This window comes from Schistocerca gregaria, chromosome 3 (genome assembly GCF_023897955.1).
Source record: "Schistocerca gregaria isolate iqSchGreg1 chromosome 3, iqSchGreg1.2, whole genome shotgun sequence".
Taxonomy (NCBI): domain Eukaryota; kingdom Metazoa; phylum Arthropoda; class Insecta; order Orthoptera; family Acrididae; genus Schistocerca; species Schistocerca gregaria.
Window position 1 is genome coordinate 493,055,817 of NC_064922.1, and position 20,072 is coordinate 493,075,888.

Here is a 20,072-nt window from a genome sequence, read left to right on the forward strand (position 1 = left end):
CAGTTGTACGATGAAAGAAGGAAGTGCAAAAATGTTTAGGGAAATTCGGGAAAACAGAAATACAAGTCACCTAGAAATGAACAGGAGCTGCAGAGAAGCTAAGGGGGATTGTCTGCCGGAAAAATGTGAAGAAATTCAAAGTGAAATGATTGTCGGACGGACTCACTCAGCAAATGCAGAAATCAAAAGAAAGTTTGCTGTCATTGAAAACACGGGCAATGGCTATTACTCTGTTAAATGAAGAAGAGAGAGCACATAGCTGGAAGGAGTGAACTGAAGGCCTCTATGAGGGGGAAAATTTTTCTCATGTGATGGGAGGAGAAACAGGAGTCGATAAAGCAGTGATAGAGGATCCAATATTAGAATCGGAATTTAAAAGAAATTTGGGAGAGGATGGAAAAGGCAGAAGACAAATTCCATCATAATTTCTAAAATTATTGGGAGAAGGGACAACAAAACGACTGTTCACGTTGGAGTGTAGAATGTATGAGTCTGGTGATACACCAGCTGACTTTCGGAAAAAAAAATCATCCCTAAGTTCGTACAACTGCAAGAGCCGACAAGTCGCACAATCAGCTTAACAGCTCATGCATCCACGTTACTGACAGAAATGGTATACAGAAGGCTGGAAAAGAAAATTGAGGGTTGGTTAGATGACGATTAGTTGGGCGTTAGGAAAAGTAAAGACTCCAGATACGCAATTCTAACATTGTAATTGATCATAGAAGCAAAGATGAAGAAAAGTCAAGACAGATTCATAGGATTTGTCGAACTGGAAAAAGCTCTCGACTATGTAAAATTGTGCATGATGTTCGAAATTCCTAAAAAGAATAAGAATAAGTTATAGGGAAAGACGTTTAATATTCAATATGCACAAGAACCTATAGGAATTAGTAAGAGTGGAAAACTAAGAACGAAGTGCTCGGATTAAAAAAGGTGTAAGACAGGGGTGTAGTCTTTCGCCCGTACTGTTCAATCTATAGATCGTAGAAGTAGTTACGGAAGTAAAAGAAAAGTTCGAGAGAGGTATTAAAATTGATGTAGAAAGGATACCAATGATAATAATCTCTAGTGACATTGCTACAATAACAGGATTTGATGAATGACTACAGAATACTGACTGAAGTAAAGCGGAGAACGACGAGAGTATTGTGAAGTGGCAGAAATAAGAACCGCTAAATACTTAACATCAGGATTGGTGGTCGCCAAGTGGATGTAGTTAATGAATTCTGATACTTAGGCAGCAAAATAGACCACGGCCGATGGAACAAGGAGGAGATGAAAAGTGGACTAGCACTGGCAAAAACAGCGTTCCTGGCCAAGAAAAGTCTAATACTATCAGATATAGGCCTCAATTCGAGTGAGAATTTCATGAGAATGTACATTTAGAGCACAGTGCTCTATGTTAGTGAAACACGGTCTGCGTAAAAATGAGAAAAGAAGAGAAGCGAGGCATCTGAGTTGCGGTGTTACAGAAGAATGTTGAAATCAGGAGTCGGTGAGGAAAGGATTGAATGGAAAACACTAACAGGAAGAAGGGTCAGTATGGTAGGACATCTGTTACGACATCACGGAATAATTCCGTTGGTACTGAGGGAGCTGTAGAAGATGAAGATACAGAGGAAAAAGGAAATTGAAACACGCCCAGAAAATAATTAAGGATGTAGACTACATTTGGTACTATGAGATGAAGAGGTTGGCACAGGAGATAAATTTGTGGCGGGCCACATCGAACCTGTCAGAAGACTGATGACTGAAAAAGAAAAAAAGAAAGAAAAGAAACCTAATCTCTCAGGATGTTATCCAACAACTCTATCAACGGCAAATCGAATATCTGTTTGCATATGGCAAGAGGCGGACGAACGCATAATTGACTTGCCCAGTTTTGAAGCTCTTTTTCTGGAATGTATTATCCAATTTTTCTGAAACTGTAATCAATTGTCTGCACATGTACATCGCGACTACCGATATCCGTTCCATTCTGGTAACTCCTTCGTGATGCGCCACTTTTTTTGTATTGGGGTGTAAAATAAGAGAGCACCAGCCGTCATCTAGTGGCGTGATTTAACAGAAAATTCCAACAAAGCGGAACAGTTTTATGTATTTCTGTTTTCATTTGTATTTCCGTTCTCAGGAATACAATAGATATAATTATTTCTAGCATTGCACAAGAATGTTGGCGCTACACGATGTAAATCTATATAATCCACTGAATTAAAATATCAGTAAGGTAACAATCAAGTTTTTGTCTTTTTTTGTGGGTGTGGGGAGTTGTCAGTCTTCTGACTGGTTTGTTGTGACCCGCCACGAATTCCTCTCCTGTGCTAACCTCTTCATCTGACAGTAGCGCTTACAACTTACGTCCGCAGTTATTTGCTGGATATATTCCTATCTCTCTCTTTCTATACATGTTTTGCCCTCTACAGCTACGTCTAGTAACGTAGAAGTCATTCCCTGGTGTCTTAACAGAAGTCCTATCATCCTACCCTTCTACTTGTCATATTCCTTTCTCCTCCGATTCTGCGCAGAACCTCCTTATTTCTTACCTTATCAATCCATCTAATTTTCAACATTCCTCTACAGCACCACATCCGAAATTGTTCGACTCTTCTCTGTTTCAGTTTTCCTACAGTTCATGTTTCATTAGCACACAATGTTGTGCTCCAAACGTACATTCTCAGAAAATTCTTCCTGAAATTAAGACCTATGTTTCACACTAATCAACTTTTCTTGGCCAGGTATGCTCCTTTTGCCAGTTCCGGTCTGCTTTTCATGTTCTCCTTACTCCGACAGCCGTGGGCTATTTTGCTGCCTAGGAAGCAGAATTCATCTACTTCATAATCATCAATCCTGATGTTAAGTTTCTCGCGGTTCTCATTTCTAATACTTTTCATAATCTTCGTCTTTCTTCGATTTAGTCTTAAGCTAAATTTGTAGTCATTAGACTGTTCATTCCATTCAGCAAATGATGTAAAGCTTCTTCACTTTCACTGAGGATAGTAATGACATCAGTGAATCATATCATCGATATCCTTTCACCTTGAATTTCATTTTCGTTTTTGAATCTTTCCTTTATTGTCATCACTTCTTCCTCGAAGTATAGACTGAACAGTAGGGGGGAAAGACTGCATCAGGGTCTTACACCCTTCGTTTTATCATTCTTATTCGACTGTTAAGCGTTAAGCAGATAAAATTTAGATTGATAAATGCGCAAGGTGAAGGAAATGAAAGGAAAAAAAGGCAAGAATATACGGCGTCCTTTCTGTAAAAAGCTTACCGATAGCAGATATGGACATTTGAACTAGCCCATGAGCTTCTGTTCCACGTATCCAGTATCGAATGTATTTCGTTTAGCACCAATTCAGTACCAAGCACTGAGTTACTGGGTTTTAAAGCTGCCCTGCAGTAAGTAACGCTGCTGTTATAGACATCACTCTAAATATATTTACATAATTCTGCACCGTGCGTATAAAGAAACTTTCTTGGTGCTCTAGCGCCGCTGCTGCGAACAGTCGAGGCATTGCAACAGAGTTGCACACTGTTAAAACTATTACAAGTTACACTCGCAGTGTTGTTTTCTTATCTTTCACTCTAGGGAAGCCTGAATGTTGGGCATTACGAACCGCGCGACCGCTATGGTGGCAGGCTCGAATCCTGCCTCGGGCATGGATGTCAGTGATGTCCTTAGGTTAGTTAGGTTTAAGTAGTTCTAAGTTCTAAGGGAATGATGACCTCAGCAGTTGAGTCCCATAGTGCTCAGAGCCATTTTAACAATTTTTGGGCATTACGTATTAGCACAACCTCTATTGTTTCTTTGTGGAGTAAGTGCCCACAGCTGCGAAATGTTTGAAAAAATCAACACATCGGGATAGGAGTGTCTCTCTGAGGTTTGGTACAGACTTAATTATGTACACTGATAAGCTAAAACGTTATGAAACTGCCCATCGCAACGCTGGATTTCGCCTCGTCGCGTTGCGGGCACGCAAATTTTCTAAGTGGAGCAGACACAGACAGGAAATCACCGTAGCGAAGATATGGGCTGCAAATGGGAAAATCCCTTGAGATAAGCAACTTTGACAAAGGGCAGATTATTATGAGGCTAAGCTTGTGAACGACTATCTCGAAAATGGGGAAGCTGGTCGAACGTTCACGTGGTGGTATCGTGAGCATCTACGGAAAGAGATAGGACAGTGGAATTTGCACTGGGCGCTAAATGATTGGTAGTACACGACTCTGACAGAACGTGAGGTTCAGAGGATTGTCTGTTCTGTAAAGTAGGATAGATGGTGATCTATGGCACCTCTTCTAAAAGAGCACGGACAAGTGTTTCTTTGCACACCGATCGTCGTGCATGGTTTAACATGGAGCTTGCAGCAGACCGCTCCTACGTGTCCACATGTAAGCCCCACAACACCGTCAGTTACAACTGCAGTGGGCGCGGGGCCACGAGATTTGACCGCCGATCAACGGAAATGTCTCAGCTCTTCTTGTGAATAGCGTTTTTCCTACACTGCGTCGATAGTCGTCTTGACAAACGCCGTCAGCGCGATGGGCGGCGGCTCGAAACGTGCCAAAGACGCTTATTGGTGGGAACATTCCGCGTCTCGGAGCCAAAACTGTGCTACACTGGTTTGAGGAGCATTACGGTTAATTCAGGTTAATGTCTCGGCAATCAGATTAGTCTGATGTGTATCCTATAGAGCCCTTCTGCGTCGCTATCGGCCGCCGTTACTGCGTACGCAAATCAGGGGCCGTTATTTACGCAAATTATACGATCTGTGGGTAGACATCTAATGTCATATACAAATCTATCAACAAATTGCCGAATCCCTGATATTCAGAATCAGTGTTGTATTACGTTCCAATGACGGAGAAACAAACTATTAGACTGATGCTTCAAATGGCTCTGAACACTATGGGGATTAACATCTGAGGCCATCAGCCCCCTAGACTTAGAACTACGCAAACCTAACTAACTTAAGGACATCTCACACATTCATGCCCGAGGCAGAATTCGAACCTGCGACGTAGAGATCACGCGGTTCCAGACTGATTCGCCTAGAACCGCTCGGCCACACTGGCCGGCTGCTGCGTCAACTAGAGCTGAGCAGCCGGCTGTCCGAAAACGTGTAACGGGATACTCATAATGGTTTGGCTCATCAATATATATAGTTAATGGTAATTACAGGTTAAAGCTAGATATAGTGGGGATTAGTGAAGTACGGTGGCACGTGGAACAAGACTCCTGGTCAGGTGAATACAGGTTTATAAATACAAAATCAAATAGGGGTAATGTAGGAGTTGGTTTAATAATGAATAAAAGAACAGGATCGTGGGTAAGCTACTACTAACAGCATAGTACACGTATTATTCTAGCATATATAGACACAAGCCCACGCCTACACAGCAGTACAAATTTATATGCCAACTACCTCCACAGATGACGAAGCGATTGAAGAAATATATGACGAGGTAAAATAAATTAATTAGATAGTGAAGGGAGACGAAAATATAATTGTCATGGGGGACTGGCAGGAAGTAGGAGATGGAAAAGAAGGGAAAGTAGTAGGTGAATATGGAATGGGGGTAAGGAATGAGGGAGGAAGTCGCATTGTAGAATTTTGCACAGAGCATAACTTAATCATAGCTAACACTTGGTTTAAGAATCATGAAAGGAGAGACCTGGAGACACTGGAAGGTTTCATATAGATCATATAATAGTAAGACAGAGATTTAAGAACCAGGTTTTAAATTGTAAGACATTTGCAGGTGCAGAAGTGGACTCTGACTGCAACCTGTTGATTATGAACTGCAGATTAAAACTGAAGAAACTGCAAAAAGGTGGAAATTTAAAAATATGAGACAGAGATACAGTGAAAGAATCAGAGGTTGCACAGAGTCTCAGAGAGAGCATTAGGGAACGATTGACAAGAACGGGGGAAAGAAATACAGTAGAATAAGAATGTGTAGCTTTGAGAGATGCAATAGTGACGGCAGCAGAGGATCAAGTAGGTAAAAAGACTAGGGCTAGTAGAAATCCTTGGGTAACAGAAGAGATATTGAATTTAGCTAATGAAAGGAGAAAATGTATAAATGCAGTAAATGAATTAGAAAATTGTCAGATCCCTTAATAGGGCAGGTAGGTTAGAAAATTTAAAAAGGTAAATGGATAGGTTAAAGTTAGATATAGTGGGAATTAGTGAAGTTCCGTGGCAGGAGGAACAAGACTTTTGGTCAAGTGAAGATAGGGTTTAAATAGAAAATCGAATAGGGGTAATGCAGGAGTAGGTTTAATAATGTAAAACAAAAATTGGAGTGCGGGTCAACAACTACAAATAGCATAGTTAGCGCATCATTGTGGCCAAGATAGAGACAAAGCCCACGCCTACTGCAGTAGTACAAGTTTATATGCCAACGAAGAAATTGATGAAACGTATGATGAGATAAAAGAAATAATTCAGATAGTGAAGGGAGACGAAAATTTAATAGTCGTGGGTGACTGTAATTCGATAGTAGAAAAAGGGAGAGAAGGAAACGTTGTAGGTGAATATGGATTGGGGACAAGAAATGAAAGAGGATGCCGCCTGGTAGAATTTTGCACAGAGCATAACTTAATCATAGTTAACACATGGTTAAAAAATCATTAAACAAGCTTGTATACATAGAAGAAGCCTGGAGATACTAGAAGGTATCAGACAGATTATATATTGGTAAGACAGAGAAGTAGGAACCAGGTTTTAAATTGCAAGACAATTCGAGAGGAAGACGTGGCCTCTGACCACAATCTATTGGTTATGAACAGTAGACTAAAAATTAAGAAACTGCAAAACGGTGAGAATTTGAGGAGATGGGACCTGGATAAACTGAAAGAACCAGAGGTTGTAGAGAGCTTCAGAGAGAGTACAAAGAAACAATTAACAGGAATGGGAGAAAGAGATACAGTAGAAGAAGAATGGGTAGCTTTGAGGGATGAAGTAGTGAATGCACCAGAGGATCAAGTAGGTAAAAAGACGAGGGCTAGTAGAAATCCTTGGGTAACAGAAGATATACTGAATTTAATTGATGAAAGGAGAAAATATAAAAATGCAGTAAATGAATTAGAATAAAGGAGTACAAACTTCTCAATAATAAGATCAGCAGGAAGTTCAAAATGGCTAAGTAAGGTTAGCGAGTGAGCAAACGTAAGGATGTAGAGGTATATATCCATAGGGGTGGGATAGATACTGCCTACATGAAAATGAAAGAGACCTTTGGAGAAACGAGAACCACTTGCATGAATATCAAAATCAGTTCTAAGCAAAGAAGGGAAGGCATAAATGAGGGAGGAGTATATAGAGTATTTATACAAGGGCTATGTACTTCAGGGCAGTATTATGGAATTGGAAGAAGATATAGATAAAGATGAAATAGGAGATATGATACTGCATGAAGAGTTTGACAGAGCACTGAAAGACCTAAGTCGAAATAAGGCCCTGGAAGTAGACAATATTACATCAGAGCTATTGACAGCCTTGGGAGAGCCAGGCCTAACAAAACTCTACCATCTAGTGACCGAGATGTCTGAGACAGGCGAAATATCCTCAGACTTCAAGAAGAATATAATAATTCAAAACCCAAAGAAAGCAGGTGCTGACAGATGTGAAAATTACCGAACTATCAGTTTAATAAGCCACTCGTGCAAAATAATAACAGGAATTCTTTACTGACGAATAGAAAGACTGGTAGAAGCCGACCTCAGTGAAGATCAGTTTGGCTTCAGTAGAAATGTTGCAACACGTGAAGCAATACCAACGACTTACCTTAGTAGGTAGATTAAGGAAAGGCAAACTTACGTTTATAGAATTTGTAGACTTAGAGAAAGCTTTTGACAATTTTGAATGGAATACTCTCTTTAAAAATCTGAAGGTGGCAGGGATGAAATCCAAAGAGCGAATGGCTATTTACAGTTTGCATAGAAACCAGATGGCAGTTTCAAGACTCGAGGGTCACAAAAAGGGAAGCAGTGGTTGAGAAGGAAGCTGTACAGGGTTGTAGCCTGTCTCCCATGTTATTCAATCAAAAACTGAGTAAGCAATAAAGGAAACAAAAGAAAAATTTGGAACAGCAATTAATATCCAGGAAGAAGAAATAAAAAGCTTGATGTTTGCCGATGACATTGTAATTTTCTCAAAGACAGAACGGGGCTTGGAACAGCTGATGAACGGAATGGACAGTATTTTGAAAAGAGAATATAAGGCGAAAATCAACAAAAGCAAAAAGAGTATAATGGAATGTACTCGAATAAAATCAGGTGATACTGAGGAAATTAGATTACGAAATGAGATACTTAAAGTAGCGAAAGAGTTTTGTTATTTGGGAAACAAGGTGACGGATGATGGTCGAAGTTGATATGTAGACTGGCAGTGGCTGGGAAAGCGATTCTGGAGAAGAGAAATTTGTTAACATCGACTAGAGATTAAAGTGTCAGGAAGTCTTTTCTGAAAGTATTTGTATGGAGTGTAGCCATGTATGAAAGTGAAACATGGGTAATAAATAGTTTAGACAAGAAGAGAATAGATGCTTCGAATTGTGGTGCTCCAGAAGAATGCTGAAGATTAGATGGGTAGATCACGTGAATAATGAAGAGGCACTGCATATAATTTTTGAGAAGATGAATTTGGGGCACAACTTGATTAGAAGAAGGAATCGGTTCGTATGACACGTTCTGAATCATCAGGTGATCATCAACTTAGTTTTGGAGGAAAGCGCGGGGGGTAAAAATTGTAGAGGGACACCGAGGCATGAATATACTAAACAGATTCACAAGGATGTAGGTCGCAGTAGTTACGCGGACATGAAGCTTGCACAGGATAGAGTAGCATGGAGAGCTGCATCAAACCAGTCTCTGGACTGAATATCACAACAACAACAACAACAACAACAACAACAACTTCGTGCAGCTCAGTGGCCTCGTAGAATTCCACTTCGTCGAATTGCGTGTCTCTGACATAATCCAAAAGTGGAAAGGGGACCTACTGTGTAAGGAGTAAGGCGATACACGTGCTGTTTCTGGCGACTCCTCACACCTTTGATAGGTAATGGCTGGGTTAAAGCGAAGACTGGAAAATCTCTTGTCCGACCGAAATACTACTCCGCGACATGTTGAATTCCAATCACGCACTTTACCCTTAAATCACCGGTCCCCATATTTATAGAAATAGTTCATCTACAGATTTTCAGGTGTGAGTTTTCGAATATTAAAATATATGACATGAATGGCTGTGTCTTTTGTCTCAATTGACATAGAAAGTTAAATGTCTCACACCGTCGACCGACTGTAGGGTATAGTACGTGACATGAGTTTCAGCCTGATGTCTCTAACCATTCCTGAGAAGCGAGTGTTAACAGTCGGACAGACAGACTGCTGTAATCGAGTTTCGAATTCAAAGAGTTTGTCCACACATGGGGCACCCTCTCGTTGAGCACGATAGTGCCAGACGAAACACGTGCGCCGCGACAGCTGCAACTATCCGACGCCCTGGTTGGACTGTCAGCCATTATCCTCCATACAGACACGAATTGACCTCATCTGAATTTCATATGCTTCCCAAATTTAAGGAACACCTTCGGGTACTTCACTTTGATAGTGAAAGAGCGGTGCCGGTAGCGTTTACGTTGTGCCTCCATCTACAAACATTCTATGTTGGTGACACCACAAACTGTTCTTTCGCTGAAAGAAATGTGTTCGTCTCCAGGATGACTATTCTGAGAACAATAAATGTAGAATGTTAGTAACATTTGTTGTATTAAAAAGCTTCAAGAGTTTTCACATATAAAATTCGGAGGCATAACTTTCCAGCACGCATCGTATTTTTCAATACATATAAAATATTAACAAAACAATAAAAGATGCTGCTACGAGAAAAATCCGTACATACAGTCTTACGGTTACGATCTTTTTATACTACGTACTCGGTTGCCAACAACAATGTCAACTAGTTCTAAATAGTTCATATTTATCGTTGATCTAAATTACTCTAATCTTTAGACGTGTTTCTTTTATTTTCATTTTTAACCTTGTACTGCTGCAGGAGACATGTCTGAGTGATCTTCAGATAATATTTTTGTATCACTTACGTCTGGATGTAATCCTGCCTCTGCATTCCTCTACGGCTTTTACCCTTACAGCTCCGTCTTCTACTACAGAAGTTATTACAAGACGTCTTAGCAAGTGTAGTGGTCTCTCCCCTCTACTTGTCATTGTTTTCCACACATTCCTTTCCTCTCCGATCGTGCGGAGAACCTCCTCATTTCTTACCTTATCAGTACTCCTAAAAGTCAACATTCCTGTGTATCAAGGTGTATCAAATGCTTCGGTTCTCTTTGCAATCGCCAAAATTTTATCATTGTTCTCGTATGTGCTATTTCTCATTAGTTTCGACTTTCTTCAGTTTACTCTCTGATGATGTTCTGTTCTTCTTAGACTCTTGATTCCATTCAAGAGATCCTGTAATTCTTCGTCACTTTCACTGAGGATAGCAACGTCATCGGTGAATACCACCACTCACACCATTTTACAGTGTAATCACACTCTCGAACCGCGCTTCTATTACGCTCACTGCTTCAGCGACGTATAGACTGAACAGTAGCGACGAAAGACTACATTCATGAGTTACACACGTTTATCCGAGCACTTCGCTCTTGGTCTTCCACTCTTGCTGTTTCGTCTTGATTTTTGTACGATTGCGTATTACCCGTCGTTCCCATTAGCTTACCGGTATTGTTCTCACGATTTCGGACATCTTGCCGTTTTAAATTTGTGCGTGGTAACATATCCTAAAACGAATATTTATTTTTCTTAAATCTTCTTTCCATTATCAACCGGAACGTTAGAAATGCCTCTCTGGTGCCTTTACCTTTGCTGAAGCCACACTATTCGCCGTGTAACAAATCCATTTTTTCCGTTCAGAAAGTAGGATGCATGAGCTGTTAAGCGGACTGTGTTCTCGCACTTACCGTCACACATCAACGTGACTGGTAGTTTTGTTGCCACGTCCTCCGATGTTTTAGAAATTCAGATGGAATGTTATTTATTCCTTCTGCATCATGTGATCTTCAATTGGGTGAAGATAAAAACTTTCTAAAGCCAAGTTCGCATAAATATTTATTTATTTACAAACTACTGGTTTAGATAGGATTTCCTGTCATCTTCAGTTCCTAAAAATGCACTCCGTGTTCAGGCCACAAGTGGCCCATCGGGACCATCCGACCGCCGTGTCATCCTCGGCTGAGGATGCGGATGGGTAGGGCGTGTGGTCAGCACGCCGCACTCCTGGTCGTTATGGTTGTTTTCTTTGACCGGAACCACTACTATTCGGTCGAGTAGCTCCTCAATTGACATCACGAGGCTGAGTGCACCCCGAAAATTGGCAACAGCACATGGCGGCCCGGATGGTCACCCATCCTAAAGTCGGTGGCGCCCGACAGCGCTTAACTTCGGTGATCCGACGGGAACCGGAGTATCCACTGCGGTAAGGCTGTTGCCTCAGTTGCTAAAAAATTATGTTAAAAAGTTTTCATTTTGATTTTATGTGTTATCTGTTTTAGACAACTTGTGTCAAGTAAAACAGATAGCTCCTAATTTCTCAGTACGAAAAAATTCATTTTATAAAATAAATTTTTGAATGCATGAAGATGACAGCAAAGTCCATCGAAGCAGGTTGTTTGTAGATAAAGGTATAGTAATACGATACTGGCTTCACCAAGTTTTTTCCAAGTTAATTAGAACGCACCTCGTAATTTCTCATCATGAGAAAATTCGAGCGTCCAAAAATGCTTCAAATTCTGATTCTACATCTACGTGATTACTCAGCAATTCACATTTAAGTGCTTGGCAGAGGGCTCATCGTGCCACAATCATACTATATCTCTACCATTCCACTCCCGAACAACGCGCGGGAAAAACGAACACCTAAACCTTCCTGTTCAAGCTCTGATTTCTATTATTTTATTTTGATGATCATTCCTACCTATGTAGGCTGAGCTCAACAACATAGTTTCGCATTCGGAAGTGAAAGTTGGTGACTGCAATTTCATAAATAGATCTCGCCGCGACGAAAAACGTCTTTGCTCTAATAGCTTCCATCCCTACTCGCGTATTATATCTGCCACACTCTCTCCCCTATTACGTGATAATACAAAACGAGCTGCCCTCTTTAGCACCCTGACGATGTCCTCCGTCAATCCCACCTGGTAAGGATTCCACACCGCGCAGCAATATTCTAACAGAGGAGGAACGAGTGTAGTGCAAGCTGTCTCTTTAGTGGGCTTGTTGCATCTTGTAAGTGCCCTACCAATAAAAAGCAACCTTTGGCTCGCCTTCCCGACAATATTATCTATGTGTTCTTTCCAACTGAAGTTGTTCGTAATTTTAACACCCAGGTACTTAGTTGAATTGACAGCCTTGAGAATTGTACTATTTATAGAGTAATGGAATTCCAACGGATTTCTTTTGGAACTGATGTGGATCACCTCACACTTTTCGTTATTTAGCGTCAACTTCCACCTGCCACACCATACAGCAATCTTTTCTAAATCGCTTTGCAACTGATACTGGTCTTCGGATGGCCTTTCTAGACGGTAAATTACGGCATCATCTGCGAACAACCTAAGAGAACTGCTCAGATTGTCACCCAGGTCATTTATATAGATCAGGAACAGCAGAGGTCCCAGGACTCTTCCCTGGGGAACACCTGATATCACTTCAGTTTTACTCGATGATGATTATAATACTGGCTCCGAAATCTCTTCCCTGTTTACCCCTGTTTCTTTTTTTATGACCTCATCTGAAAAATGCTCCCATTCTAGGATGGCTTCAATGTAATCTTTAGAACTGTCCGCTCTTTTCTCTCCATTCAAGAGTGGAATTCCCACTGCACTCTTAATGTTACCGCCCACGCATTTAATTTCACAGAAAGGTAGTAACTATGAAAATAATTGAAGGTGGCCAGCTCGTAAGCTACCCTCGTCAGCGGCAGCATCGCTCAGCGTGGCGCTGTTGCAGGTGGCGGCGGAGGCGGCAGCGCGCGCGGCGGCGGCGACTGCGGCAGCCTGGCGGCGTCGTTGTCGCGCAGGAGCCGCGGCGGCAGCGAGGAGGCGGCCGACACGGAGCAGACGGCGCTCACCTGGCGCCGCGGCACAGACACCACCGACAACGGGCTGGCGCAGGCGCTCGCCATGCGCGAGACCACCGCGCTCACGCTGGACGACAAGTAGGCGGTACGTCGCACGCCGGCGCGCGCTGCCACGCGCCACCCACAGTCGACCATCGCAGTGGGCGCGCACCATCTGACAGTATCCGCACACTTCGTAGTGGACTTAAACCCTTTCACTGCTGTGGGGGTGCATACACTCCTGCCACGCCATTCCCCACCTGCCCTAGATCATCAGCGCTCGCTTGGGTTTTCCTAAAGTGCTATGGTCATCAGATTGCGTCCTGAGTCGCTGATCTCGCACTGCAGGGCTACTTCCGTATCTCTGTGAATAAAAAAGTTGAGTATTTCTCACACATCATATCTGTCTCACTGCGTGCTATCATTTGCAGCAAACATCGTTTCGATATTTTGAATCGATTATGAGATGACAATTGTTACGACCACACGATTCGCGATGGGCAAGGACGTGAATGGACACTTCACAAGCGAATGTCCTTCCGAAGTAAAGCCCAGTAACTCGAGAACAAATGATATATAGTGACGCGTCCCATTAGAAAAATTATTGAATTACTGTGCTGGTAAACCCCTTACGTTATTTGATTTTCAAAAAGCTCAGCAGAACTGAACGTACTCACACATTTCGCTCTTTACTTATTCTGATCAACACTAAACTGACACACAATATTTTTAGCTCAAAGCAATCCGACTTTCAAAACTCCCTACAAAAGAATGGCCCTTACTTACAAAAACCTATACATTTCATGAATCACTTACCACACAAAAATCTTCGTTACTCAAACTACTGCAATACAGCGAGCGCCACTATTGCCAGCTAAATACACTCCTGGAAATGGAAAAAAGAACACATTGACACCGGTGTGTCAGACCCACCATACTTGCTCCGGACACTGCGAGAGGGCTGTACAAGCAATGATCACACGCACGGCACAGCGGACACACCAGGAACCGCGGTGTTGGCCGTCGAATGGCGCTAGCTGCGCAGCATTTGTGCACCGCCGCCGTCAGTGTCAGCCAGTTTGCCGTGGCATACGGAGCTCCATCGCAGTCTTTAACAATGGTAGCATGCCGCGACAGCGTGGACGTGAACCGTATATGCAGTTGACGGACTTTGAGCGAGGGCGTATAGTGGGCATGCGGGAGGCCGGGTGGACGTACCGCCGAATTGCTCAACACGTGGGGCGTGAGGTCTCCACAGTACATCGATGTTGTCGCCAGTGGTCGGCGGAAGGTGCACGTGCCCGTCGACCTGGGACCGGACAACAGCGACGCACGGATGCACGCCAAGACCGTAGGATCCTACGCAGTGCCGTAGGGGACCGCACCGCCACTTCCCAGCAAATTAGGGACACTGTTGCTCCTGGGGTATCGGCGAGGACCATTCGCAACCGTCTCCATGAAGCTGGGCTACGGTCCTACACACCGTTAGGCCGTCTTCCGCTCACGCCCCAACATCGTGCAGCCCGCCTCCAGTGGTGTCGCGACAGGCGTGAAAGCAAGGACGAATGGAGACGTGTCGTCTTCAGCGATGAGAGTCTCTTCTGCCTTGGTGCCAGTGATGGTCGTATGCGTGTTTGGCGCCGTGCAGGTGAGCGCCACAATCAGGACTGCATACGACCGAGGCACACAGGGCCAACACCCGGCATCATGGTGTGGGGAGCTATCTCCTACACTGGCCGTACACCTCTGGTGATCGTCGAGGGGACACTGAATAGTGCACGGTACATCCAAACCGTCATCGAACCCATCGTTCTACCATTCCTAGACCGGCAAGGGAACTTGCTGTTCCAACAGGACAATGCACGTCCGCATGTATCCCGTGCCACCCAACGTGCTCTAGAAGGTGTAAGTCAACTACCCTGGCCAGCAAGATCTCCGGATCTGTCCCCCATTGAGCATGTTTGGGACTGGATGAAGCGTTGTCTCACGCGGTCTGCACGTCCAGCACGAACGCTGGTCCAACTGAGGCGCCTGGTGGAAATGGCATGGCAAGCCGTTCCACAGGACTACATCCAGCATCTCTAAGATCGTCTCCATGGGAGAATAGCAGCCTGCATTTCTGCGAAAGGTGGATATACACTGTACTAGTGCCGACATTGTGCATGCTCTGTTGCCTGTGTCTATGTGCCTGTGGTTCTGTCAGTGTGATCATGTGATGTATCTGACCCCAGGAATGTGTCAATAAAGTTTCCCCTTCCTGGGACAATTAATTCACGGTGTTCTTATTTCAATTTCCAGGAGTGTAAAAGATTCTAACTACTGAAGGCACTAACTACTGATAGGCATAGTTAGCAAAAGAATGATTTTGATAGATAACAAACAATGTATTTACCTTAATAGTGTTCAAAAGTCATTATATATCAGTTCATGACATCCAGTCTTACAAATTTACTGTCTCTGATGGACACACGTCCAGATCATCCGCTCTCAAAACTCCGCCATTTCTCTCCCCACATCCACCACTGCTGGCGGTTCACCTCCAACTGCGCTACGCTACACGCTGTTAACAGCCAACTGCCCAACACTACAATAGCAAATTCCAACAGTGCAAACCAACCACAGACTTCACACAGCACAGTCAGTGATTTTCATATAGATCGCTACATGGCGTTACCAACATTAAAACCTAAACAGCCTACTTACAACCGTTCTGATCTCAATTTTAAATAAAATTTTGTTATCTTATCTACATTTCATTGACTGCAATCTCGAGCTAAAATTAACCATACGCAAAGTTTACGCAATACATTTTACCTCCAAATTTTTTTTACTTTCAGCAATATTTTATTTAATTTGAAAGACACAATAACTGCAGTAAATAACGAAACGAAATTCAGTCCTTTATCGAGTGAAGATATCAGACCACAGGATGTACAAAAAACTAATTTTTCCACCTCAGTTTTCTTAAAAGCGGATGATACGCATTTCGTAGCAGCCGGCAAGTTCACGACGACGGAACTGGGTACATTGCAACCGAACGCCCGTCGGATATAAACCCAATATCTCAAGAACGAAATCTAATAACGTTCTGCTCTCAGTTGTAAACAAAATTTAGCTACCTTATTTACAATCCATTTACTGCAATGTACGAGCTAAAATCAATTATATGCAACTTCTGCGAACTCTAAAATTTTGTGCCGTGTTTTACTTAATTTGATGCACCTCTTTATCGAACGAAGCTGTCACGGTGTAAGATACGAAAAAAATCAAAATTTCAGCGTAATTCTTTTCGAAAAATTGGATTATAGGTATTTCCTATCTGCCGCAACGCCTTCTCTCAGCATGGGCACCAGCATATACAATCAGTACAGCCATAACAGAAGACGCCTAGCTGAATATGGCAAAAACACGTCTGTTCCAGCGAACGTGTTAATATGGGGTACGTCCGACCTTCCAAATCAGCTGAGGACACTTTCATTCATGTGTCGGAATGTCTTTGGAGGTGTGGCAAGCGATTATTTTTCAAGAGCCGAAACCAGAGACGGTAGTGCTGTTGGACGCAAGGGTCTCGAGCGAAGTCGGCGGTCTAACCTATCCCAAACTTATAATACGCACTTCTTGTTGGGACTAGCGCACGCCAGTCAATTTCAGAGATGATATTGTCCACAAGCCACTACCTCACAGATACTGCTTCATGACGGGTCTCATTGATATGCTGGTACAGTCATCTTCTCCGAAAAGTTCCTCTACTGCTGGCAGTACACAATGCTCCATAGTACTTTGGTATCCTTCCGCAGTAAGCGTTTTTAAGCCAAATAATAGGAGCAGTCCTAACCACGGACACACTTCTTACCGTAACAACAATCCTCCATTTCTATTGTTGACACTATACATGATAGCTCCAAGCATTTCCCAAGTCCAAAACGTTCCATCGCATTGTCAAAGATTATATGGTGGTTTGTCACCCCAAATCGCTCGTTTACCGTCATGCACTGTTCACTGGTGTAGTGGTGTAGCCCTTAACACCACCTCAAGCATTGCACAGCACTTACTACAGAAATTTGTGGCTTATAAGAAGCTGATCGAAGTGTACCTCATTTATTTAACTGGTTGTCTGCTAGCATTTTTGGAACTGACGAGTGATTCCTTCCCCTGGTTTCATTTTGATGTTTAACAATCACTCTCTGCGATGCACAGTGGCTCTTTCTGTCAGTACATGAGGTCTGCTAGATTTGGTTTGGCTATACTTTTACATGCGATTTCCTCTTCGAAAACCCATCATCAACATTCAGAAGAGATGACATGATGGGTTCGTCACTCAGGTGACATTTAAATGCTCGTCCAGTTCGAAGTCAGTGAGCTCTCCTGACCCACACATTCTTCTGTTACCCCTTCTCTAACGGCAAGACAATACACCCCCTTCCTGTTAATCCGACGAGACTGCCTCTCGTGACACCTAGTGATCGTTTCCACATTACGTAGGGGTATTCGAATAATTTTATCAGATTTTGTAGTTCACACACATGCTAACAAACATTTATCACTTATGTCACGTCTCCCTATCACATAGACATATTATACATTCCATAAGTACGAAGCAGTTCAATGCACAAAAGAATGTAATTTTATCTTGAACCGTGGATTACTTTGTCGTACAAAGAAATTTAAACAGCTCCACCCCTCCAGTTCTGGCCAAGGTTTTCCTTCGCCATGATCCAAACGCCGGTCGGGATATCCCATCCAGTTTCTTCCCAAATGGGAAATTCTCCGTACCACAACTATCTTGCCCGCTATTTGAAAAGAAACTGGACTGTACATTGAGTAACGGACAGTCAATGGGAGCATAGGCGATCGTCGCTTACTGAAACATTAGCATGGAAATGGGTTTCTGATGTCCCACGCCGGCCGTTGTGGCTGAGCAGTTCTAGGCGCTTCTGTCCGGAACCGCGCTGCTGCTACGGTCGCAGGTTCGAATCCTGCCTCGGACATAGATGTGTGATGTCCTTAGGTTAGTTAGGTTTAACTAGTTCTAAGTCTAGGTGACTAATAACCTCAGATGTTAAGTCTCATAGTCCTCAGAGCCATTTGAACCATTTGAACCATCTGATGTCTCTCGTTCAAAGCTTTTGCGATCTGATCTAAACTCGTACGATACACAGCAGCTAGCCGCAACATTCGGGATTCATTCTGATAACATTTCAGATGGAATTACCATTCCTTTGAATGAGAAAACAAACTACGCGACATCGGTATTAGTCGGCATATATATGAAACAATTAGGTTACACGTGTGCTGAGATTTCACATCTGGTGTGTCTCAAAATTTAAAGTGAATTTCGCAATTTTCCGTATTATACTCGTTCGATTCACGCGATCACGCAAATTTGAATAGAGGTTGCTTCACCTCACTACAATTCCTCAATCAGTTAAAAATGGCCTTGATGTGAAAGCTGTAACCGGTCGTGGACTGACGCAGGCTTTTAGGTGTACAGGTACAGATATTGTAATAATTGATACCTGAATATGCAATATATTCTGCGTGTTAGTTCGTTTTCTCTTCGTCTAACAATCTACCAGCAAACACGTATCACAATTTACTCACATATTTTCGAAAAACTTTTGCGATAACAGCGTTCAGTTTCACAGTTGCACTTAGAAAAATATTATACATCGCACAAATCACATTTATTGGGGACCTATTTCAGTCCAGTAGCGTATCATCTTCAGACTGTACTCCAAAGTTTTTGTTTGGAGACAGATCCACGGAGCAGTCCCATATGCCGTCAGCTGCAACTGACGTCAAAAACTTCGGTAGTCTTGATACTAAAATCAAATCTGGCCCCCACAAAAGTAATAGGACCATGTAGTACATCTTGCTTGGCAGTTCCACTAACTCCAGAAACACCGGGTTTGAATTCAACAGTAGAAACTGCTTTATACACCGGTAGACGAGAACGTCTCCATCTTCTCCTGTAACGAGGCATCTCGGTGAGCCGTTCATTGCAGTTGCCTGATGTAGCAGCCGCGAGACGAATGACTCCGTCTTACCGGAAACACCACTTATATAGCGCGCGCTTATCTCACTTCCGGTTTGGACTGAAATCGGTCACCAATAAATGTGATATGTGAGCGCTAGATTGTCTTCCTAAGTTCACAATTTTCTACTTGATGTTTTCTGCAGAGTCGTAGCTGCGCCGTGAAGTAGACTACACCTATCAGTATAGACTTTCTATTTTGCATCCACGTGTGCACACTTTAATACCTGACATGCTACACAGGGAAAAGTAGACATTAATGGCTTGCTTGTGCCACATGTGCTTGGAGGTAGTAACGAATCTCTAACAAATCTCAAAACATACTACTCGCCATAGAATTATTAATAGTCTGCAAACGAAGTAAATACTGATATAATACTATTCATACAGTATCCTCAATCATTTACAGAAATATATGCACTTACACTCCTCTAAGCCTGCACAAAGAAATGAACCGTCATGGCCTTTCAGTAAACTGGAGCATGAGGTGAAGACATACAACACTGAACCGATCCTGTAAATCTCTCGCTAACTCAAGTTTCCAGGTCATAGTCAATTCGACGGCAATGCGCTATGATAATCAATTGTGGCGCCGGCTTACGGTAAGCAGCTTACGTTCTGCAACTGTAAAGCGCACTGCTTGTTATCGGCAGCAGCGCTGGAGGATCCGATAGTAGATTCAGATCCAAGAGGTGTTATTACCTGCTTTGTCCTTACACTCATTATAAAGCAGGAGGTTTCGACTTATTCACCAATCACACCAACACGACTAAAGATTATGTTTCATAGGGAAATATTCCAAAAGTAATAGCTTGGCGTACCTCTGCCACTGATTTCGTTAAGGAAGATGAAATATATTTTGTGGGACGGGGCATACCAACACCTCA

At 42.8% G+C, this 20,072-nt stretch overlaps 1 protein-coding gene across 1 annotated transcript in view; it reads left to right on the forward strand.

Annotated features, from left to right (window-relative positions):
- LOC126355883 (neuropeptide F receptor-like) overlaps nt 1–20,072 on the forward strand; it is a 555,809-nt gene that overhangs the window by 457,107 nt on the left and 78,630 nt on the right. Inside the window, exon 4 of the mRNA XM_050006386.1 lies at nt 13,043–13,257. Within this exon, the coding sequence (XP_049862343.1) occupies nt 13,043–13,254 (212 nt within the window). The 3' untranslated portion in view covers nt 13,255–13,257. The remainder of the gene's footprint in view (nt 1–13,042; nt 13,258–20,072) is intronic.